The sequence below is a fragment of the Hippocampus bargibanti genome, linkage group LG04 (genome assembly GCF_051943395.1).
Source record: "Hippocampus bargibanti isolate YZ-2025 linkage group LG04, ASM5194339v1, whole genome shotgun sequence".
In the NCBI taxonomy this organism is placed as follows: Eukaryota; Metazoa; Chordata; class Actinopteri; order Syngnathiformes; family Syngnathidae; genus Hippocampus; species Hippocampus bargibanti.
In genome coordinates, this window is record NC_142737.1 from 4,140,437 (window position 1) to 4,165,482 (window position 25,046).

General features: G+C 39.2%; 1 protein-coding gene across 1 annotated transcript in view; it reads right to left on the reverse strand.

Moving 5' to 3' along the window:
- Positions 1 to 4,341: 4,341 nt before the first annotated feature.
- The window catches only part of pebp4 (phosphatidylethanolamine binding protein 4), a 77,967-nt gene continuing 57,262 nt past the window's right edge, over positions 4,342 to 25,046 (reverse strand). The window contains exons 4-5 of the mRNA XM_088995444.1: positions 14,256 to 14,366; positions 4,342 to 5,400 (exon numbers count right to left, since the gene is read on the reverse strand). Of these exons, the coding sequence (XP_088851570.1) occupies positions 5,309 to 5,400; positions 14,256 to 14,366 (203 nt within the window). The 3' untranslated portion in view covers positions 4,342 to 5,308. The remainder of the gene's footprint in view (positions 5,401 to 14,255; positions 14,367 to 25,046) is intronic.

The window sequence follows — 25,046 nt, forward strand, 5'->3', positions numbered from 1 at the left end:
CGGCTGTTGTTAAAGCGCAATATCACTCAATGCGTATCTATTGTATTTTGTACAGCCGCCCCCATTTCAAGCTGATATAACTCCAGACCCATATAATTTAAGAATTGTTTTTCCTGATGAAAGAAGAGCGTTTACGGTTTCTTACGCCACATTCAACGTTTACGTAGTCCAAAAACTCAATATTCTGTGGATCCTAGAATTTGAGTGACAATGACAGTTTTTAAAGCGGCGTTTTTATTTTTAACGTCAAACTCTTCTTGGCAGTGCGACCGGATTGCTAATGTAATCCAAGTAGGTGTTTTTTAGGAGACAACCGACATCTCCGGACAAGTTGTGTCCATAATTTGTAAAATGGCTTCAAATGACTTCTACTGAGCGTATTTTACAAAGATTCCACCACATATAGCTATATTTCATGTTTTAAGACTCGCGCTGAATATTCCGGAAGTCTTGTTTTTGAGTTGGTGCCGAGTCGATACGTGACGTCACTGAAGGAACGCCCCTGACCGAAAAAAGGACACATTGTAGCAGTCCTTCCATCACGTCAATGTATTTTGCTGTACTTGTTTGGTCTGAAAACCTCGTGTTGCACCAAAAAGCCGCCAGAAGAGGGCGACCAAGCTCCATGGAAGGAATTTATCAGCCTGTGGAAACGGGCTGATTAATTCGTCACAGGAGGTTGGTCGCCATTTTCTGCCTCTTTTTTTTGGGTGAGAGATTTTCCCCCAATGTTGCCTCAAAATTGCACGGAATAAATGATTTAATCGATTGCAAACATGTATGCTTTCCTCTTCAGAACTATTTGAATCATATTCATAACTGGATGTGTAACACGAAAGCATATTCTCCGAATCTGAAGCCATTGTTTTGATTCTCCAGCAATGCAAGACGTCTTGGCGTGATGTCACGAACTGGGGGCGGGACTTTCTGAAAATGCCCAATTCGCAGCTCAATTTTTTTTTGCAGATTTTGGACACTTTAAGTCATTTTTATTGGTGTTTTGCATTTGACTAAAAATATCATACTGCATGTTTTGGGTATTTTAGATGCAATAAAACGTATTTCTGATGTCAGTTAGGAAACAAAAAAGTGATGTCGGTTGTGCTTTAAGGGTGGGGGAGTGGTTGGGATTCACTATTTTTCTTCCAATTGTCATATTACACGATAAGTGTGGGATTATAAATCGACTTCCCCATTGTAAAAAAAAACAAAAACGATTGACAGGTAAGAAATCAAAATGGAGGGCGACGACGTCACACCCGATGCATACGAAACGGTCGTTGTGGATGTTTATGCAGCTTTGACTGCCAAATCCAGGAAGCAAAACAAAAGCACACACGGAAGGAAAATTGATCAATGATCTCTGAGGGTTCATCAGAAGGCCACGCAGGAGTTTACCCAAGATGGCTTAACCACCAAAGGAACATTACCGACGTCTGCCCGGACCACTTCGGAGACACCAAACTAGGGTCAATCAAAGTTCCCAAACCGAAGATTGATCAACGCTAACATCAAAGTGGGCGATGGAAAGCCAAACGTTTGGGGTATTGATACGAGAGCGTCCCGGAGGAGAAGCGCTGGTTAGAAACCGATACTCCTCCGAGAAGAACGGAGTCGGAAAAGTATAGACAAGTGGGAGGGGTTAGCAGGTTTGACCCGCCAGGTGGATCTTTTAGCGCCGTTCTCCAAAGTTCACAATGGGATCGTTGTGTCAAAGTCAAGGACGGACGGATGGGGGGGAGGGGCTACCTCAGGAAATCAATCAGGGGTTTTTACCGTCTTTTCCAGTGTGTAAGGTGCACCGGAGTATAAGGCGCACCTTCAATGAATGGTGTATTTTCAAATGTTTCCATATATAAGGCGCACCAGAGTATAAGGCGCACCCTAAATGAATGGTGTATTTTCAAACCTTTTTCATAAATAAGGTGCACCTTCAATGAATGGTGTATTTTCAAATGTTTCCATATATAAGGCGCACCAGAGTATAAGGCGCACCCCAAATGAATGGTGTATTTTCAAACTTTTTTCATAAATGAGGTGCACCTTCAATGAATGGTGTATTTTCTAATGTTTCCATATATAAGGCGCACCGGAGTATAAGGCGCACCATCAATGAATGGTGTATTTTCAAACTTTTTTCCCATGTACAGGTGCACCGGAGTATAAGGCGCACCATCAATGAATGGGGTATTTTCAAATGTTTCCATATATAAGGCGCACCAGAGTATAAGGCGCACCCCAAATGAATGGTGTATTTTCAATTTTTTTCCATATATGAGGCGCGCCATCAATGAATGGTGTATTTTCAAATGTTTTCCATATATAAGGCGCACCGGAGTATAAGGCGCACCTTCAATGAATGGTGTATTTTCAAACTTTTTTCCATGTACAGGTGCACCGGAGTATAAGGCGCACCATCAATGAATGGGGTATTTTCAAATGTTTCCATATATAAGGCGCACCAGAGTATAAGGCGCACCCCAAATGAATGGTGTATTTTCAATTTTTTTCCATATATGAGGCGCGCCATCAATGAATGGTGTATTTTCAAATGTTTCCATATATAAGGCGCACCGGAGTATAAGGCGCACCTTCAATGAATGGTGTATTTTCAAACTTTTTTCCCATGTACAGGTGCACCGGAGTATAAGGCGCACCATCAATGAATGGGGTATTTTCAAATGTTTCCATATATAAGGCGCACCAGAGTATAAGGCGCACCCCAAATGAATGGTGTATTTTCAATTTTTTTCCATATATGAGGCGCACCATCAATGAATGGTGTATTTTCAAATGTTTCCATATATAAGGCGCACCTTCAATGAATGGTGTATTTTCAAACTTTTTTCCCATGTACAGGTGCACCGGAGTATAAGGCGCACCATCAATGAATGGGGTATTTTCAAATGTTTCCATATATAAGGCGCACCAGAGTATAAGGCGCACCCCAAATGAATGGTGTATTTTCAAACTTTTTTCATAAATGAGGTGCACCTTCAATGAATGGTGTATTTTCTAATGTGTCCATATATAAGGCGCACTGGAGTATAAGGCGCACCAAATGAATGGTGTATTTTCAAATGTTTCCATATATAAGGCGTACCGGAGTATAAGGTGCACCCCAAATGAATGTTTTATTTTCAAACTTTTTCCATATATGAGGCGCACCATCAATGAATGGTGTATTTTGTAATGTTTCCATATATAAGGCGCACCGGAGTATAAGGCGCACCTTCAATGAATGGTGTATTTTCAAACCTTTTTCATAAATAAGGTGCACCTTCAATGATTGGTGTATTTTCAAACGTTTTCCATATATAAGGCATACTGGTGTGCAAGGTGCACCCCAAATGAATGGTGTATTTTCAATTTTTTTCCATATATGAGGCGCACCATCAAAGAATGGTGTATTTTCAAATGTTTCCATATATAAGGTGCATCGGAGTATAAGGCGCACCTTCAATGAATGGTGTATTTTCAAACTTTTTCCATATATAAGGCGTACCAGAGTATAAGGTGCACCCCAAATGAATGGTGTATTTTTACATTTTTTTCCATATATAAGGTGCACCATCAATGAATGGTGTATTTTCAAACTTTTTCCATATATAAGGCGCACCGGAGTATAAGGCGCACCATCAATGAATGGTGTATTTTCAAACTTTTTTCATAAATAAGGTGCACCTTCAATGTATGGTGTATTTTCAAACTTTTTCCATATATAAGGCATACTGGTGTACAAGGCGCACCTTCAATGAATGGTGTATTTTCAAACTTTTTCCATATATAAGGCGTACCAGAGTATAAGGTGCACCCCAAATGAATGGTGTATTTTTACATTTTTTCCATATATGAGGCACACCATCAATGAATGGTGTATTTTCAAATGTTTCCATATATAAGGCGCACTGGAGTATAAGGTGCACCCCAAATGAATGGTGTATTTTTACACTTTTTCCATATATAAGGCGCACCGGAGTATAAGGCGCACCATCAATGAATGGTGTATTTTCAAACTTTTTTCATAAATGAGGTGCACCTTCAATGAATGGTGTATTTTCTAATGTTTCCATATATAAGGCGCACTGGAGTATAAGGCGCACCAAATGAATGGTGTATTTTCAAATGTTTCCATATATAAGGCGTACCGGAGTATGAGGTGCACCCCAAATGAATGTTTTATTTTCAAACTTTTTCCATATATGAGGCGCACCATCAATGAATGGTGTATTTTGTAATGTTTCCATATATAAGGCGCACCGGAGTATAAGGCGCACCTTCAATGAATGGTGTATTTTCAAATGTTTCCATATATAAGGCGTACCAGAGTATAAGGTGCACCCCAAATGAATGGTGTATTTTTACACTTTTTCCATATATAAGGTGCACCCCAAATGAATGGTGTATTTTCAAATGTTTCCATATATAAGGCGTACCAGAGTATAAGGTGCACCCCAAATGAATGGTGTATTTTCAAACTTTTTCCATATAAGGTGCACCGGAGTATCAGGCGCACCTTCAATGAATGAAAAAACGTTTTCCAATACTCAAGTTTCCAAATATAAGGTACACCACATTATAAGGCGCTACACTAGAGGCTGGGGTTACGCACAACAGGGGGAAATGGAGTTGGTGGCTGCTGACAGTAGTTGCGAGTCCTGTTGAGGCTCAATATGACTTCACATAAAAGGCGCACCGGCATATAAGGCGCAGGGTCATCTTTTGAAAAAAAAAAATCAAGGCTTTTTGGTGCACTTATACACCAGAAAATACGGTACTCTGTTTCCAATTGAGAGCGGCCTGGTGGAAATATGTCAACAAACGCACGGTAAGAGTCCCCCTTTGACAAAATAAACAATAGTCCATAAGGCCCTTCCCCCACCCCCGCAATTGCCATTTTGTCACTTTTTTAGTTCCACTGTAGCATCCGGTAAAGCTGCGGTCTCTCAGTTTCACCTCCTACTTCCCCCTTTCTTTCTTTTTGGTGGCCCTGACGTGTTTTCCGCCCCCGATTTAGAACTCTTTCCACACCAGCTTGTGATATCACTTTTCCTTTTCATGTCGGACATCGTTCGGAAACAAAACAAAAATACCCAGTGAGGTCGTAGCTGATTGGCCGAATCTCACACGAGGGGATCATGTGACCATCAAGAGGGGAAAACAAACACCCAAAAAAAAAAGAGGAAATGAGATTGTAAAGCGGCGAAGAAGATAAACAGACTTATACGACTCATAGGCTTGAAAGTGATTCCAACTCCCGTTGGCTGCCCACCACCGGGGGTCAAGGACACCTTTGAGGGGCGGGTCTTCAGTCTTTGTAGTTTTGTGTGAGAAACTGCACCCTCGCCACAGGCTTCCCCAGAAGAAAAAGGGAGATGAAGGCATCCAGATTCCAACCACCTGACAGAGACATAAAGAAACATATATATATATATTTTTTTGTAGCAACATGATTTCAGTCGGAATTCTACGTTAAAAGTCGGAATTCTGAGTTAAAAGACAACCGACGCCTCCGGACAAGTTGTGTCCATAATTTGTAAAATGACTTCAAATGACTTCTACTGAGCGTATTTTACAAAAATTCCATCGTATTTAGTTATATTTTACGTTTTAAGACTCGCGCTGAATATTCAGGAAGTCTTGTTATTGAGTTGGTGACGAGTCCGTACGTGACGTCACTAAAGGAACGCCCCTGACCGAGAAAAGGACACACAATGCATTTTGGGTACTTTGTTTGATCTGGAAACGTCGTGTTGATGGCGAAATTAGAAGGAAAACACATAAATAACGCACTGGTGAATCGTTGTGTGTTGCACCAACACTACTATTTGATACTAGTTGACACAAATTCCGAGCAGACAAATCAGGCCATTTCCAACGAAGCTTGGGCGCCATCTTGTTTATTTTCTGGGACGCTACATTGGAGTCTTGACGACTCGAATTGATACGGGAGGAATTCTTTAATCGATTGCAAACATTTATGCTTTCTTCTTCAGAACTATTTGAATCATATTCATAACTGGATGAGTAACAAGAAAGCATCTTCTCCGAATCTGAAGCCATTGTTTTGATACTAGAGCAAGGCAAAGACGTCCTGGCGTGATGTCACGAACAAGGGGGCGGGACCTTCTGAAACTCAGCATCTCCGAGGTCATTTTGAAGTAGTTTTGGGACACTTTAAGTCATTTTTATTACTTAAAGACTTTTATTACTTAGACTAAAAATATCAGCCTGCGTGTTTTGGGTATTTTAGGTGCTATAAAACGTTTTTCTGATGACAGGAAACAAAAAAATGGTGTCGGTTGTCCTTTAAAGCGCTACATATACCAATATTTAATATTTTAATTTAATTTCTCCACTGCAAGACTAATAAAGGCATACCATATTCTATTCCTATTCCTAATATGTATGTAATGCATTGTATTTTGGACAGCCGCCCCCATTTCAAGCTCATATAACTCCAGACCCATAGAATTTAGGAATTAATTATTTTTTCTGATGAAAGAAGAGAGTCCAAGGTTTCTTATGCTGCATTGAATGTTGATGTAGTCCTAAAACTCAATATTGTGTGGGTCGTGGAATTTGAGTGACAATGACAAAAACCCTGGCACTGTAGTGGATACATGTCCTTGAGCGTTTTGAAAGGCGCTTAGAAATTAAATGTATTATTATTATTGTTGTTATTTTGGCACATGCCTGGCAGTGAATGAGTTAATTTGTCGATAATATAAAAAAAAACTGATTAATTAAGCGTTGTTGCGAGTGACGTTAAGCGCTTTAAATAAGTTTTCTATTTCGTATTACCAAGATGGTGCTAACTAAACCAGTTTTTGTCCATCGCATGTGACGGCCATTTTTACGACTCGCCGTCTGGTAACAACCAATCACGGGCCACCCGATTGTCATTTTGACATGGGTATGTTTTCGGTCGATAGCTATTAGAGGAAAAAAAAGCCACTTTAAAAAGTGTTTAACTTGGATGAAAATGTTAGCATATGAGCTGAAAAATGTGTGAAAAAATTGACGGTGAACTTTGACCCAGAAAGATTTCATTTCACTGAAAAAAAAAAAAAAACAAAACAAAAACATTGAAAGACAACCAAATGGGTCAAAGCGGCATCACACAATCGACTGCGGTCAGCCACCCAAGGTACCGATGTTCCCTAAACATTGGCTAGCACGGTAACACGGCGCTCCGTCGCCGCTCGCGACACCCAAGGCCTGAGCGAGCCGTGACTCACAGAGAACAGCGCTGCTGAAAATAAAACATGTTGCTGTCATGATGGAGGTGGGAACGCAAGGACGCTTTGGCAAGATGATAGCATTCAGTCGCCTGCATTTTCTCTCTCTTTTTTTTTGTTTTTTTTCTCTCTCCCTTCCCCTTTTCCCTCTCTCCGTTTTAAACAAACACCAGACGGCCATCCGGCTGGTATGACAATATAACAGTTTAAGATTATGAGCAACCTAAATTGACAACAATTTCTCTTTTCATGCACAGGAAGTACCAATTTCAAGTTGCCAATTTTTGCCAGTCAATCCCACAAAACATTAAAAAAACCCACAAAGAGTATCACCGTATTTTCCAGTGTATAAGGTGCACTGGAGTATAAAGCGCACCCTCAATGAATGGTGTATTTTCACACTTTTTCCATATACAGGTAACATCCGACTTACGACCGAGTTGCGTTCCGACCAAAACGGCCGTAAGTCGAAATGGTCGTAAGTCGAATTCCATGTCAAAATGTTGGATAGAGACTCGGAGGCTAAATGACACGCAAACTCCCACCTTCTGGTGCCATCACGCAGTCGATTGCTGTGCGAGAGTGAGATGCTGGCTGGCTAAAATAATCGTACGCTTTGCCGGCCTGTTAGCGCGTTGCGGTGCCAGGCGTAGAATTAAAAATTTTAAAAGATAGGGTCATGGTCGTAAGTACTGGTGGTCGTAAGTCGAGCTGGTCGTAAGTCGGATGTTACCTGTATATAAAGCTCATCGGAGTATAAGGCGCACGCTTCAATGAATGGATGAGGGAACCAAAACAATATGATGGATATATGATAGAATTATTATTGTACGCATCATATTATATGCTAATACAAAACATTTCTACCAACATTTTAGATGGAGGTTAACTGGATAATGAAATGTATATCTCGTATTTTCCAGTGTATAAGGCGCACCGGAGTATAAGGCGCATTTTCAATGAATAGTGTATTTTCAAAGTTTTTCTATATATAAGGTGTACTGGAGTATAAGGTGCATTTTCAATGAATGGTGTATTTTCAAAGTTTTTCTATATATAAGGTGTACTGGAGTATAAGGCGCCTCATCAATGAATGGTATATTTTCAAATGAAGTATAAGGCGCAGATTCAAAGAATGATGTATTTTCAAACTTTTTCCATAATGCATACCGTAGTACAAGGTGCATCTTTGATGAATGTTATATTTTTCAAACTTTTTCCATATACAGTAAAGTCTCGTTATATCGATACTCAAGGGAGTCTGAAAAAATATCGATATAACCGGGACTATCGATATATCCGACCCTGTTTGCATGTAATTTTCTCCGTGCGTGCATAGAAATAGTATCGATATAACCGGGACTATCGATATATCCGATATCGATATAACGAGACTTTACTGTATAAGGCGCCCTGCAGTATAAGGTATACCCACAATGAATAGTGTATTCTCACACTTTTTCCACATACAAGGAATACCAGTGTATAAGGTGCATTTTCAATGAATGGTGTATTTTCAATTTGTTTACCATAAATAAGGTGTACAGGAGTATAAGGCACATTTTCAATGAATAGTGTATTTTTAAACTTTTTCCATAAAGCGTACCGTAGTATAAGGCACATCTTCGATGAATGGTGTATTTTCAAACTTTTTCCATACATAAGGCCTGCCGGAGTATAAGGCGCACCCTCAATTAATGGTATATATTCAAACTTTTTCAATATATAAGGCGCACCGGAGTATAAGCCGTATTTTGAATGAATGGTGTATTTTCAAACTTTTTCCATATATAATGTGTACCGGAGTATAAGGTGCACCTTCAATGAATGGTGTATTTTCAAACTTTTTACATATATAAGGTGCACCGGAGTATAAGGCGCACCCCCAATGAATGGTGTATTTTCACACTTTTTCCATATATAAGGCATACCAGAGTATAACGCGCATCTTCAATGAATGGTGTATTTTCAAACTTTTTCCATATATAAGGTGTACTGGAGTGTAAGCGCGTCTTCAATGAATGGTGTATTTTCAAACCTTTTTCATATATAATGCCTGCCGGAGTATAAGGTGCACCCCTAATTAATGGTATATATTCAAACTTTTTCAATACATAAGGCGCACCGGAGTATAAGGCGTATTTTCAATGAATAGTGTATTTTTAAACTTTTTCCATAAAGCGTACCGTAGTATAAGGTGCACCTTCAATGAAAGGTGTATTTTCAAACTTTTTCCATGTATAAGGCATACATAGCGGAGTATAAGGCGCACCCCAAATTAATGGTACATTTTTAAACTTTTTCACATAAGGCGCACCGGAGTATAAGGCGCACCCCAAATTAATGGTACATTTTTAAACTTTTTCAATATATAAGGCGTAGAGTACAAGACGCATCTTTGATGAATGGCGTATTTTCAATTTTATTTCCATATACAAGGCACCCTGGAGTATAAGGCATACCCCCAATCAATGGTGTATTTTCACACTTTTTCCATATATAAAGCGCACCCCCAATCAATAGTGTATTTTCAAACTTTTTCCATATATAAGGCGCACTGTCAATGATTGAAATCCGTTTTCCAAAAATCAAGTTTCCAAATATAAGGTACACCACATGATAAGGCGCTACAGTAGTAGTACAAGCGCACAAGCATCGGCGATAGCGCACCACCCCGGCAGATGCCTAAATTCCCTTGCAGGTGTGCTTGTGTTTGAACTGATACAGGTTGTTAGCGAACGGCTAGTCGAGAAGCGTCTCCTGCTCCAAGCGTGACTTGCGCTATCACCGGCTGGTTACGAGCGATCTTAAAATAGGCCCACCATGCGTTTGGGAGTGCGGCGAGCATGTTTCCACCGCTCCCATCGAAGCGCTCATGGAAAGGACAGATAAAGGGGCGGGGCGGTGGGGCGGGACATCCTGAAGGTGATGTGCGTGACTTCCTGCATGCTCTTTTGTCTCTTTGATGATTTTTTTGGATGGCGTTACACTTTCACAACTACATATATGGATACAAAATACAATTTGATCGACATCATTGAAGTGGAGCAGGTAAGTGAGGCAGCTGAAATGTTAATTGTTAACGAACTACACGATCGGCACATCATGTCGAATAGTAATTGGCAGAGAATGGATGGCTGCTGCAATCTGATTATTTATTTATTCATTTGTTAACCCATTTATTCATTCATTCATGCATTTATTTATTTTCCATTCATTCATTCATCCATTTATTTATTTAATTATTTCTTTACATATTTGTTTATTCATTTATTAATCTCTTCATTTATTTACTTATGTATTTATTTATTTAATTATTTCTTTACAATTTTTTTTATTCCTTTGTTTATTTATTCATTTATTAATTCATTTATTAATCTCTTCATTTATTTATTTCCCATTCATTCAGTCATTCATTCATTTGGTTATTCATCCATCCATTTATTTATTTAATTATTTCTTTATATATTCATTTATTCATTCATGCATTTATTTATTTGATTATTTATTTTCATTTCATTCATTCATTTATTCACCCATCCATTTATTTATTTAATTATTTCTTTACATATTTGTTTATTCATTCATGTATTTATTCATTTATTAATCTCTTCATTTATTTATATATATGTGTACGTATTTATTTATTTATTTCCCATTCATTCATTCACTCATTTGGTTATTCATTTAATTATTAATTCATTTGTTAATTCGTTTATTCATTCATGCATTTATTTATTTGTTTATTTATTTTCCATTCATCCGTGTATTTATTTTTGTAATTATTCGTTTATTTATTTATTTATTTATTTATTCATTAATTAATCCCTTCATTTATTTATTTATTTCCCATTCATTCATTAATTTAATTATTAATTCATTTGTTAATCCGTTTATTCATTCATGCATTTATTTATGTATTTATTTATTTATTTATTTTCCATTTATTTTTGTAATTATTTATGTATTTATTTATTCATTCGTTTATTTATTCATTAATTGTTTTTTTTACTCCCTCTAGTTATTTATTTATTTATTTATTTATTTCCCATTCATTCATTTGGTTATTTATTTATTTATTTATTTATTCATTCATGTTTCATTTATTCATTCATGAGGTAAAAAAAATGACCGCAGTTTTGCATTCAGCATTTAAATTTTAGCTAAATGAGTAAAAATTTGGACCTGAAAAATATCCAGTACATATTATGAAGAAAAAAAAAACTGTCATCCAAAAGGTGAAAATGTTCAGTGTGCTGCAGCAGCCAAAATTCCTGGCTGTGCGACCGCACGGCGCTCTGATTAATGGTCGAGGCTGTGGGTGGGTGGGTGGTAGACATGGATCTGCCCATTACCACCCTGCAACATTGCAAATGGCTTCAATTACTGTGGAGTGTGCTGAGCTGGCAGTGTGGGGGCTTGAGAAGGCAAGATGAGCAACACCACCGCCACCACCACCACACATGCCGCCACCGCCATCCGCATCTTTGCGCCGTATCATCATCAGATTCATATTTGGTGAACAAGGAATTGTGATTTTTTTTCAAACCGTCACTTTCAGCCATTGACGCCGATGTCAGGTTCCTGAATGACGAGAAGGTCGCCACCCCCCCCCCCCCCCAGCGCCATTACATCCCTTCACAAAGTCAATGGCATGGCATGTTGAGCAGCTTGCCAAAGTGACTAGCAAGTATCACATGGGCCGTGGAGCCCAATGCCCACTCCCCTGACCCACCCCATCACCCCCACAGGGGATTCCCTATGTTCACTTCATGGTGCCAAGAGCACATACCCCCCCTACCTGACCCCCCCTCCCCCCTCCCCGGCGACAAAACCAAGTGCCTCCATGAGGTCACTGACCCACATTTACAAACACAGGAGACACAAGCGACTCCCACCGTTCGTCACAGTGGCGACGACGCCCCCCCCACACCGCGTATTAACTAAAGACATGGCCCCAGATGAAAGAAAAAAAAACATATTTGCAATCAAATTGAGTCAGCGACTCCGTCGATGGAAGTGGAAAATGATCATTAGGAGTCTCCCACCCACGACTAAATACCCCGCCCCCTCCATTGTAAATCACATCAATTAATGTCACCGGCTTGACAAATGCGCTCTGTGTCACAGCACATGGGTAGTGGGGGGGGGGGGGGGGGGGGGGGGGTTAGACGCTAATAAGTGAACATACTTAACGGAGGAGGTGGTGGGGAGACATGGGATTCCCTTCGCTTCGTGTGTATGGCGATAACCTTGTCAAAGCCAAGTGGAGGCTAGTCCAATTGTGGCAGGTGCGCGACAGAAGCGAGACAAAAATCCTCTAAGACTTCAAATAGGTGGCAGGAGACAACATGGGATGGGACACGATCATCTATTTAATTACAGGAAGTCCTCTGATGAGGACATTAGCGGGTTTCCAGGTTGATAAACGGCGTCCTAAGATCGAGCGAATGGAATGGAATGAAATCTGGCCAAATAGGTCAACAAATCATCACCATATTAATTTTTTTTATGATTTTTAAATGTTTTTTTTTTCCGATAATGTCCAGCCAAAATTCTTTCTGTTGACACCATATCATTGCACATGGCCAACAAACAAACAGTAAACAAATAAAAATTATAAATACAAAATATATGAAAGAATAAACAAACAAATAAATGAATGAATAAGCACACCAAAAATACACCAAAAATACAAACAAAAAAAAAGAAAAATACAAATTATAAAAAATAATAAATAATATATAAGCACATAAATAAAGACACCAACAAATAAAACAAATAAACAAACAAACAAATAAAAATTATAAATACAAAATTAAAAAAAATAAATCAATAAGCAAATCAATAAACAAATAAATAAAATAATAAATAAGCAAATAAATTAATAAATTAGCACATCAAAAATACACAAACAAATGCACCAACAAATACAAACAAAAACCAAATAAACTTACTTCAACATAAACAAATAAAGAAATACAAATGATAAAAAAAATAATAAATAAGCACATAAATAAACAAATAAAGAAACCAACAAATACACAAACAAATAAAACAAACAAAAATGATAAATACAAAAAAACTTAATACATAAATACATAATATGTATTTATGATAATAATACATAAATACATAATACATACATAAATACAAAAATAGCAAAAAATAAACAAATAAATAAAAACCAGCCAAGAAACACACAAACAAACAAAAAATAAACAAACAAATAAACAAATACACATTCTAAAGTAAAAAAATAAGCACATAAAGACACCAACAAATACACCAACAAATAAAACAAACAAACAACAATTATAAATACAAAAAAACTAAAAAAAATAGCAAAAAAATCAACAAATAAATACAAACCAACCAAGAAACACACAAACAAACAAAAAATAAATACAATTTATAAAACCATAATAAATAAATAAACACATAAATAAATAAAGACACCAACAAATACACAAAAAAACAAATAAACAAACAAACAAATAAAAAATATAAATACAAAAATAAAAAAGTAATAGATAAGCAAAAAAATAAACAAATAAATCAATGAAAACTAACCAACAAACACCCAAACAAACAAAAAATATACAAAGAAACAACAATATTTAAAAAATAAACCAATAAATAAATAAACCAATAAATAAATACATACATAAATAAATACAAAAGTGGCAATTATCCCTTCAACAGGTGGCACAAAGAAAATCCTTCATTACTCATGAATAAAACTTGTAATACGATTTTTTTTTAGCAGTTAAAACATTTGGAGAGGAAATAATCCGTCAATTAGAGGAAGCCAAACTAAGTATGGGTGGGTTCCGTAGCTCCATGAGGAGAAAAAAAAGGAGTGGTAAATGTCTTCTTCCGCTTGCACAAAACTGCATCAAATATTCAAAACCGCATGCTATTATTCATGTGATGATTTCTCCGGATTAACCACATGTTAGCAGTTGCGGCCTCGAGTGTCCCGGGGAGGTCGCGACCTCTGAGAGTCATTACCTCGTTTCGCCGTTTCCACTTTGTCGGGAGTGATTTCTTCGCCTTGGTGGTACAGCAGGAACTGGTAGCGGTGGAAACCGGTCCCACTTGGTGGCGTTGGAGGAAAATAGTCTGCATGGGAGGGGAAGAGGAGTGTAAGAAACCATAGCCTCTCTTCTTTCATTAGAACATAGGAGTTAATTCCTAAATTATATGGGCCTGGAGTTATATGAGTGTGAAATGAGGGCGGCTGTACAAAATACAATACAATACATTTTACAATCGCGCTTTAACAGCTGAAGCTATAATCAGAATCAGAATCATCTTTATTGCCAAGTATGTAGAACACACAAGGAATTTGTTTCCGGTAGAACACGCTGCACTAGTATCGTTGTCAAAAAAAAAAAAAACTGCTAAGTGGCACTATACAGTTCCATTTTGGCTACTGTTGAAAGAGTTCAAAGAGTTAATGGCTTGGGGGAAGAAGCTGTTTAAATGTCTGCTGGATTTGGTGCGCATGGATCGGTAGCGCCTGCCTGAGGGGAGTAGCTGGAAAAGGTGGTGGGCAGGGTGCGGAGGGTCCAGTAGGATTTTCCGCGCCCTACAAACAAACAAACAAACAAAACAAACAAAACGCTAACATGAAAAAAAGGGAAATATTGCCCCCCCTGTGTAAGGGAAAAAACACTGCCAGAGTTCTGACCAGCGCTTTATCAGCACCCTAGCAAGAAAATAAAGTAATAAAAATGACTCTTACCATTAATAACTGTCCCGCTTAGAAATCCTTTCTTCAGCAAGAACCCCCATGAAACAAAAATGTGTTTGTTTGCAACATGCAGGAAATTTTTGATCCGTAAAAATGACTAATGTCAGAAGAGGAATTTCGATCACGTGATCAACAGAAACGGTCAAATATGAATTTGTTTATGACTTATATGTGACAAAAACAAAGCAGTCATTCACATTGTGTCATTTATGCTAACATTGACTGCTATTAGGAAGTGCCGTTTTTTTCGCCCAAAAAAAAAAGCTTCCGAAGATTAACTCATTCACTGCCATTCACATATTTATTCGGGATTTAAAAATATGATGGAGAGCGCCATTCCCGAATTTGTTCGGGTTTTGTTTTTTCATGCTTGGGTGCCGATAAAGCGCTGGCTATGGACTCTGGAATTAGTTTTTTTTTCTACAAGGGGGCAGCATTCCCCTTTTTTTCCATGTTAGTGCTTTGTTCCAGTTTCGGCTGTTGTTAAATAAACCGATATGTATATATATTGCATTGTATTTTGGACGTCTGTCCTCATTTCAAGCTCATATAACTCCAAAGCCATATAATTTAGGAATTAATCCATTTTTTTCAGATGAAAGATGAGTCAATGTTTTTTTTAATGCTGCATTCAATGTTGTCCTAATGACGTCCTTGATCCACTGCTGAAAAAGACGTTTTGATCCTCTCCTCTTTCATCTCGAATTGCTTCATGTCACAAAGAGGGTACAGCAAGTGCTGAAGAATGAATGACTGTGTGTCTTTGTGTTGTCATATTATTTATGTATTTTTTTTTTTTTAATACTTGAAGATGGCGCCGCGAGAGTGGCTGCCTTTCCAGCAGCTCCTGTATTTGGTTTTGCCACTTCTTTCTTTCCTTTCCTCTTCCTGCTGCTGCTGCGTTACTTCCGGGTAGAGTGAACGCTAGTGCGAATGGCTGCCGCTGCTCACACGCACAAAAAAACTGTAAAGTGTCCTTGAGAGTTTTGAAAAGTGCTTGGAAATTTAATGTATAATAATATTAATATTAATATTAATATTAATATTAATATTAATATTAATATTAATAATAATAATAATACATTTCATTTCATTTCTAAGCGCCTTTCAAAACTCTCAAGGACACTTTACAGTCACGTAATTTTTTTGTGCGGGTGAGCAGCGGCAGCCATTTGCGGCAGCGTTCACTCTACATTCTGTGGGTCCTGGAATTCAAGTGACAATGACAAAAACCCTGGCACTGGAATGTACATATTTTTTTTAACATTGTCTGGCAGTGAATGAGATAAAATAAATGATATATTAAAATCACATCATAAAAACTTGGCATTTGCACAGATGTCCGTCGACTTCATAACCAAGGCGATGATCATTATACCATTACTAAAACAAATACGATTGGCCGAGACCGTCGCTCGGCGCTGCTTTTGTCATAAATTAAAACCCGAAGCTAATGAATTAATTCCATGGAAAAGAAATGTGTTCTGCAACAGCAGGTTGCATCTTCATCGCATGTCATATGCGCGCTTGCAAAAAATAATGATGCACATGTCAAGTTCAACCCCCCCCCCCCCCCCCCACCCCCCCCCCAATCCCGAGGCCAGCGCGCAGATGCCGCGCGCCGCGCAAATCGCTCACAGGAACGTTTGTTTCATCGACTTCGCGACGAGACGCTCGCATACTCGAGTGGGAGGAAAAAGGGCTAAATATGTTGTCTGTGAAATGGCCTGAAAAGCACTTGAAGTAAACACGGAAGTCCACCCCCCCCCACACCCCTTTAGTTGACATGGAATATCTTGTCTCAGTAGCCTCGGATCAGGTTGGCTATTTCTGTATGCGAAAGCTCCCCCTGCAGGGTGACCAAGGTACTGTGACGCAATGCCATGAAAGGCCACAAAGGTCATGCGTGAAACGTGAAACTAAAACTTATTTGTGATGAAATTGGTGTTCAAATAATAACAACAACAACAACAATAACAATAATCATAATAATAATAATAATAATAATAATAATAACATTTAATTTCTAAGCGCCTTTCGAACCTCTCAAGGACACTTTACAGTCACGGGTGAGCAGCGGCAGCCATTCGCGCCAGCGTTCACACAACCCGGAAGTAACACAAAATGGAACAATATAATTGGTTGGTTGCCCGATGACGATCACATTATTTATTGGCAGGCTGATTACAATCAATCTTTCTGGATCGTATTTACCCAGAAACGATCAAATTGGGATTTTTAATGTAATTAAATTTAATGTATTTCTATTTCTTTCACCATCTTGAGGAATGATCTGCGATCATTTTATCTAGTTCCTCATCAATTGTGTTCGGTTTAGCTGGGTTGATAGCTTTTTGCATCAAGTGTACAGATGGCTTGTGCGGGTTACTTGTGAATCCTGATTGATGGGATATTTTAACCTTGCAGTCTACACTCTGCCTTTGAGCTATCAAAGTTGAAACTCTCTCATTGTCGTCTGCCTGTCTGTAATGTTTTACCCCCCCGCCCCCACTGCTGCGGTTTTGACCAATCACGTGGCTTTAACTGAAAACTGGGGGCGGGGAATAGAGGATAAAAACAAGTCGGCTGCCATTTTCTTGTTAAGAGAACGGGCTCGTTCGTGAATGACACAGCACTCATTGTGGCGCTCCGTGTGTATCCCGTGTATGAAAAATAGTTCGTATGCCAAGGTAAAATTTTCATAAATTTAACATTCGTAAACCGAATAGTTCGTAAACCAAGGGGTTTGTAAACTGAGGTACTGTATCACTGTACTGTAAAGCCGCACTTCGGAAGACAGTTCGGTGATGGTCACCGGGGGAAATGATGCTCACACTCATCTACAGGACATTCTCACATAGTGGGTGGTCTACCTCAGGGGAGCCCAGTGTGGAGGCGGGATGAAGATTACACCCAAATAATAATAATAATAATAAAGTTTGGACTGTTCTTTGATTGGAAGCAGTTATTTGATTTTTTTTTAAGTTCCGTCTGTCGTGGACTATTTCCTCTTTGGTGCATATATACATGTACCACTGGTGTCAAAGTCAAGGCCCGCGGGCCATATGTGGCCCACCATATTGTTTCATGTGGCCCGCGAAAGAAAATCATCTTGAATGATCCTTGTTAAAATCTGTTCTGAAATGTCCAATTGTTATGCGTAAAATATGACATTACGATTTTGACATACCATATTTTCTGGTGTATAAGGCGCACCGCAGAACAAGGTGCACCCCCAATGAACGGTGTATTTTCAAACTTGTTTCATATACAGTAAAGTCTCGTTATACCGATATCGGATATATCGATAGTCCCGGTTATATCGATACTATTTCTATGCACGCACGGAGAAAATTACATGCAAACAGGGTCGGATATATCGATAGTCCCGGTTATATCGATATTTTTTCGGACTGCCTTGAATATCGATATAACGAGACTTTACTGTATAAGGCTCAGCGGAGTATAAGGCACATCTTCAATGAATGAAAAACCAAACACAGGTAACATCCGACTTACGACCGAGTTCCGTTTCGACCAAACGGTCGTAAGTCAAAATAGTCATAAGTCGAAATCCATTCAAAATGTTGAATAGAGACTCAGAAGCTAAATGACTCGCAAACGCCCCGCTTCTGGTACAATCACGCGGTCGATTGCTGTGCGAGAGTGAGATGCTGGCTGGCTGGCCATAATTGTCGTACGCGTTGCCAGGCGTAGAATTAAAATTTAAAAAATAGGGTCTAGAGGTCGTGGTTGTAAGTACAGGTGGTCATAAGTCGAGCTGGTCGTAAGTCAGATATTACCTGTATAATATATAAATATAAAAGTTCCAAATATAAGGCAAACCACATTATTAGGCGCTACTAGAGGCTGGGGTTACGCAATACTTCTTCTACAAGAGGAAAATGGAGTAGGGGGCTGCTGATAGTAGTTGCGAGATATGTTGTGGCTCAATATGACTTCACATAAGGCGCACCTCCGTATAAGGCGCAGGGTCATCCTTTTAAGAAAACGATGGCTTTTGGGTGCGCCTTATACACCGGAAAATACAGTATATGTATCAAACCGCATATTTATTTCTCATAAATATCACTTTTTATAGATGAGATATATAGATAGAGTTTTTGAATGCAGTTTTTAGTACCGGAATGGGAACGATTAAAATTGATCTCATTATCGGACCGATAATTATTACTGATCCCGAGTTGTCAGATTATTTCAAAACTCATTGTGGCGATGTAAAAAAAAAAAAAATTTGAATGTGTTATTTAGCCCTCCCGCTTTCCGAATTGGATACAAAATGCATCTCGGCTTGAAAAGTATAATGTTGATGATTTTTTTAAAAATATGTGATCCATCATATTAATGGGTCTATTTCTTGTTTTTTTTTTTTCCGATTTCCTCCTACACTGCAGCCTAAGTATTCCCAAATGACAGAGCACAAGGCGGCATTGCATTATTTGTTATTTTTTTTCAGTTATGTATATATGCTTTTTTTAGAACTGTGAATCACGTTGAGGAGTTTTTCAGTTTTAACACCTCTGAATAAGTCGTGTGCTTGTTTGTCTGAACGACACAGATAATGTGGTGAGCCTTATATTTGGAAAACTTTTATATACAGTAAAGTATCGTTATATCGATATTCAAGGGAGTCTGAAAAAATATCGATATAACCGGGACTATCGATATATCCGACCCTGTTTGCATGTAATTTTCTCCGTGCGTGCATAGAAATAGTATCGATATAACCGGGACTATCGATATATCCGATATCGATATAACGAGACTTTACTGTATTTATATATTATACTTGGAAAAGTTTTTTTTATTCATTGAAGGTGTACCTTATTGTCATGTGCGCCTTACATATGGAAAAAGTTTCAAAATAAACCATTCATTGGGGGTGCGCATTATACTCCGGTGTGCCTTATACACCGTAAACGGGGGTTTGAAATAATCTGACAATTCAGAATGTATAATAATTATCGGTCCAATACGAGCAAAAATGAAGTCAATTTTAATCGTTACGCCAAAATTAGGCCGGTAATGAAAACCGCATTCAAAAACACATGATCTCTAAAAGCAAAATTAAATTAATGAAAATGAAAACAGATAAAATTAATGACAACTAAATATGCGTTTAATACATATACAGTGATACTTTGGTTTACGACCCCCTTGGTTTACGAACTTTTCGGTTTTACGAACGTTAAATTTATGAAAATTTTACCTTAGCATACGAACTATTTTTCGGATGTGTCGTTCGCGAACGAGCCAGTTCTCCTAACAAGCAAAATGGCAGCCGGCTTGTTTTGGTCCTCTATTCCCCGCCCCCAGTCGTCGGTTAAAGCCACGTGATTGGTCAAGAACGCAGCAGTGAGGGGGGGGATGGTTAGAATGGATAGAAAACAGTGAAATTTGGACTTGATTCAACTTTGATAGTTCAAAGGCAGAGTGTAGACTGCAAGGTTAAAATTCCCATCAATCAGGCTCCACAAATAACCCGCACAAGCCATCTGTACACTTGATGCAAAAAGCTATCAATCCAGCTAAACAGAACACAATTGATGAGGAACAAGGTAAAATTATCGCAGAGAAAGCACCTACATCGAACATCACAAAGGTAAATAAAACGTAAAATCATAGTACCATAGCACATTTATTATACATAAAATAATGTATATTTTATGCAGTTTTAAGGCTTAGAAAATTAGAAAGTAGAAAATGATGTTTTATGGGGACCTGGGAAAGGATTATTCTCATTTTAATGGTTTCCTATGGGAAATTAATTTTTGGGATACACACTTTTCATCTTACACACTGTCTGGGAATCAATTAAGTTCGTAAACCAAGGTATCACTGTATTTATTTATTTATTTATTTATGTCCCCTTGTCATGTGTGGGTGAGCCCTTTCCCGTTGCCGGCACGAGTTACTCATGCACCTCCTCATGCACGTACCCACCTCTTGCCTCTCCGTCGTACGCACACCCCGCAAATCCCACACCTACGATATAATCATCACCCACGTCGGTCCAAAGCGCGGCTCGGAGCGAATCGTTCTCCCTTTTTGCCTGCAGTCAGGCTAACAGACGGGGAGAGAGAGCATGACAGATGGTGTTCACAGCTCTATTTCTGAGGCTGGACTTGTAGCCCTGCCTCCCGCCAATTCTACCCAAGCCAAACGCTCGCGATTGTGCTTGGTTTGGATCGTCGTCGCCGCCTCGGCGTCTCATTCCATTGGCGGGCTGCTTGTGAATTCAAGCTGACAAGAAAACTCGCCGTTTGCGTACATGTTGTTGTGTCATTGCGTGCAAACTTCTGTTAATTCTGAAGACAGACCCGTTTGCTTTGGAATCTGCATTTATAATCCGTCACTTGGTTGAATGGAGGGAACCGTGTGACCCGCTAGCACCACTTTGCATTGAAATCAGGCTAATTTAACAATCAATTCCCATCAACTACCTCAATCAAACAAAGATACTTTGTCAATTGTCGGCAGATATTCGTGCATGCAAGCTTTTGGACAATGAACGTGAACCCAACTGACTGTTTTGACTTGTCACCAGGAAGTGGAAACACAGTTGTAACAATGTGGCATCTATACTTATGACAACATCCATCTAAGCGGCCATTTTTTTGGAATGCTCAAGTAAACTCAATATACTGTATACACACACAATACACACACACGCACATACACACACAAACCTGGGAATTAACATGGAAAAATCTAACAAAGTCATCAACTCAAAAACTGTGCTGATCTCAAACAGAGTGATTTGAGGTTGCCATTAGCAAGGAGCTATCCCTCCATCTGTTGAAAAACTAACTCGGATTGGATCAGCCTTTATTAGTCTCGCAGTGGAGAAATGTACTTTTCACAGCAGTAAAGTTATGAAAGGAAGAGTAAAGGGAAGGAAGAAGTAGAAAAACAAAATACAGGAGCTGCCTTAAGGCCGCCATAGTGAAGTGAAAACAACAAAAAATAAAATAACAAATAATGTGACACAACACAGACAGTCAATCAATCTTAAGCACTTCCTGAAGCAGTTATCGATGAAAAAGGACAGGATCAAAGCATCCTTTTCACCAATGGATCAGCACCGTCGTAGTGGTGCCTGTCTGCTACAAGCTAAATGTTGAAAGCAAACACGTAGCTGTCACATCCATTGACAAAAACAGACTGACATCTCCTGTCCCACGTAAAAATCCGCTTCAATTCTAACTCGCGACCGTTCCACCTGGGCATCGGCGCTCTGCATTCATGAATGATCCAAGATTGACTCAAGTGAGAGGCTTCGAAATGTCATTATCACACTATGCGACAAGCTTTTCATTGTGCCCATGATCTCGCCAGACTGTCTGACATCTCCTGTCCCACGTAAATCCGCTTCAATTCCAAGCCGCGACCGTTCCACATACGGATCGGCGGTCTGCGCTAACACTCCTTCGTTCTTGGACTTCAACAAATACTTATTCCAATGGACGCATTTCTTATCTTATAATGTCTTTTTTTCACCATATATGAGAAACATGGTGACAACCTCGTGTAAAATCCCTTCTGGTTCACTGCGGGGAGGGGTGGGGGAAGCTAATTGCATTTCATGTTGTAGCGCAGCCTAATGGCGATCAGCTAAGCAGGGTGAATTGGCCCCAACCAAGGGTGACAACCAGTGGGTGACTCACTCCGGCTCTGCATCAATGCATCAACAAATGAACCCATTTAACAATTGCCAGTTGGACTAATAGCTCGAGTGAAGGAACTCATTTGGCGTCGGTAATGAACTGACTTTGAAATGTAAACAGTCCGGTTATTAAGTGGACATCACCTGACACGCCGATGCGCCCGGCCGACGTCTACGTCGCCTTTAGCTCATTAGCGAAATTAGCCAAGCCCATTATGACTCGAATCACTAGTTAAAGAAACGAGAGCCACCAAAACCCATTATCACCCTCATCTATTCCGTCTTTTTTGCATACATTACAAATGTGCCTTAACAAAATGGCCGCGCTGGTCTGGTCATCTCATCCTCATGGAGCAGATTGGCCTGTGCTGCCCCGTTAGGCCAAAAATGAGTGTACACGAAGAAAAAAAAAACTAATCTCAACCATCATGACCACTAATGAGTACGGATGCTGATGAGTCTAGCTGAGGGAAGCCCGAGCTGGAGTTCCCAAGGTAACGGTGGCTTGGAAGTCGGAGGGAGGATGACTCACTTGAAGGGAATCCTGGAACGGGAACAAAGCTGCCCACCCGAAGCTCAATGATATAAATAAGGTAAACAATACACTGATATGCGCCTGCCCCCCCACCTAAAACAACCCCCGCCAGAGGGCTTCCTACTGATGGGGGTGGCATGGAAAAAATCAGTGACAACATGATGCTGCTTTCCTTGCGCCGCCGTTGCAGTTACGAGTTTCTGCCGCATTTCTTTGCACTTTTTTCGCATTTTTCTCAGAACACTTTGAGACTTATTTTCTTTTTTTTTTTTTTTTTTGGGGGGGGGAGGACGATATAACATGCTGGATTAGAAAAAAAGTCTGTAAAAATGTATGTAACATCCGACTTACGACCGAGTTCCATTCCGACCAAACGGTCGTAAGTCAAAATGGTCGTAAGTCGAAATACATTTAAATTTTTGAAAAGAGACTCAGAGGCTAAATGACTGACAAACTCCCCCCTCTGGTGCCATCACACGGTCGATTGCTGTGCGAGAGTGAGATGCTGGCTGGCTGGCCAAAATTGGCAAACGCGTTGACGACCTGCTAGCGCGTTGCGGTGCCAGGCGTAGAATTAAAAATGTAAAAAATAAGGTCTGGAGGTCGTGGTCGTAAGTACGCGTGGTCGTAAGTGGAGCTGGTCGTAAGTCGGATGTTACCTGTATATATACACATACATACGTATACATACACACATATATATATACACATACATACACATATATATACACATACATACATACACACATATATATACACATACATACATACACATATATGTACACATACACACATATATATATATATACACATGCATACATATACATATATGTATACACATACATACATATATACACATATATATCCACATACATACATATATATACACATATATATCCACATACAATGTAAATTTCTCCACTGTGAGACTAATAAAGGCATATCCAATATCCAATACATAAATATATACATCATATATAAATCCATCCATCCATCCATCCATCCATCCATACATACATACATACATACACACACACACACACACACACACACACACACACACACACACACACACACACACACACACACACACACACACACACACACACACACACACACACAGATTTTTTTAATTCTCTACAATTGCATGCAAATACGTGCACAATTTTGATGACTGCATGAGCATGCAGCAGTGGGAGTGTAAATTAGGCCAATTAATGGCGGAGATCTTGAAAGTTTAGAGCGCCCGTGTGAACGATGACACAAATTAAATGACTATAGTAAGCTCGTGGGCTAAGCTACGTGGGAGGTGGCTGAGGACAAAAAGAATCCAAAGAATGCGGAGGAGGAGGACGAGAATGTAATTATTAAGAAATTAAAAGTGATCAACAGGCGTGTAATTGACCACTTAAGTTTGTCCAAGGTCAGTCTATTCTTTTGACGATGGATGGGGTCCTGCGCCAAAGATGCCGAGTCGATGTCAACCTAGCGACAATTTGAAATCATCCATTAACCTGCCATGGATCTTTTTTTAGAACATTGAAGACAACAAAAGTACCTGGAGAAAAGCCAGGCAGGCACAGGGAGAACATGCAAACTTCACATTGTCTGTGTAAGCTCTCAGTCGTACAGGAGTGGTCCATCGATGAAAAGGTTTCTTCAGCCGTCATCTGTACTTCTTTGAAGGACGTTTCGCTTCTTACAAGGGCTTCGTCAGCAAACTAAAGTCTTTTGCTGGTAGTTTCGGCCCTATATATATATCCCTACTGTTCAGACGTTACGGTGCCAAATTCTGCTATGATTGGTCCCTGCTCTCAGGTTGGG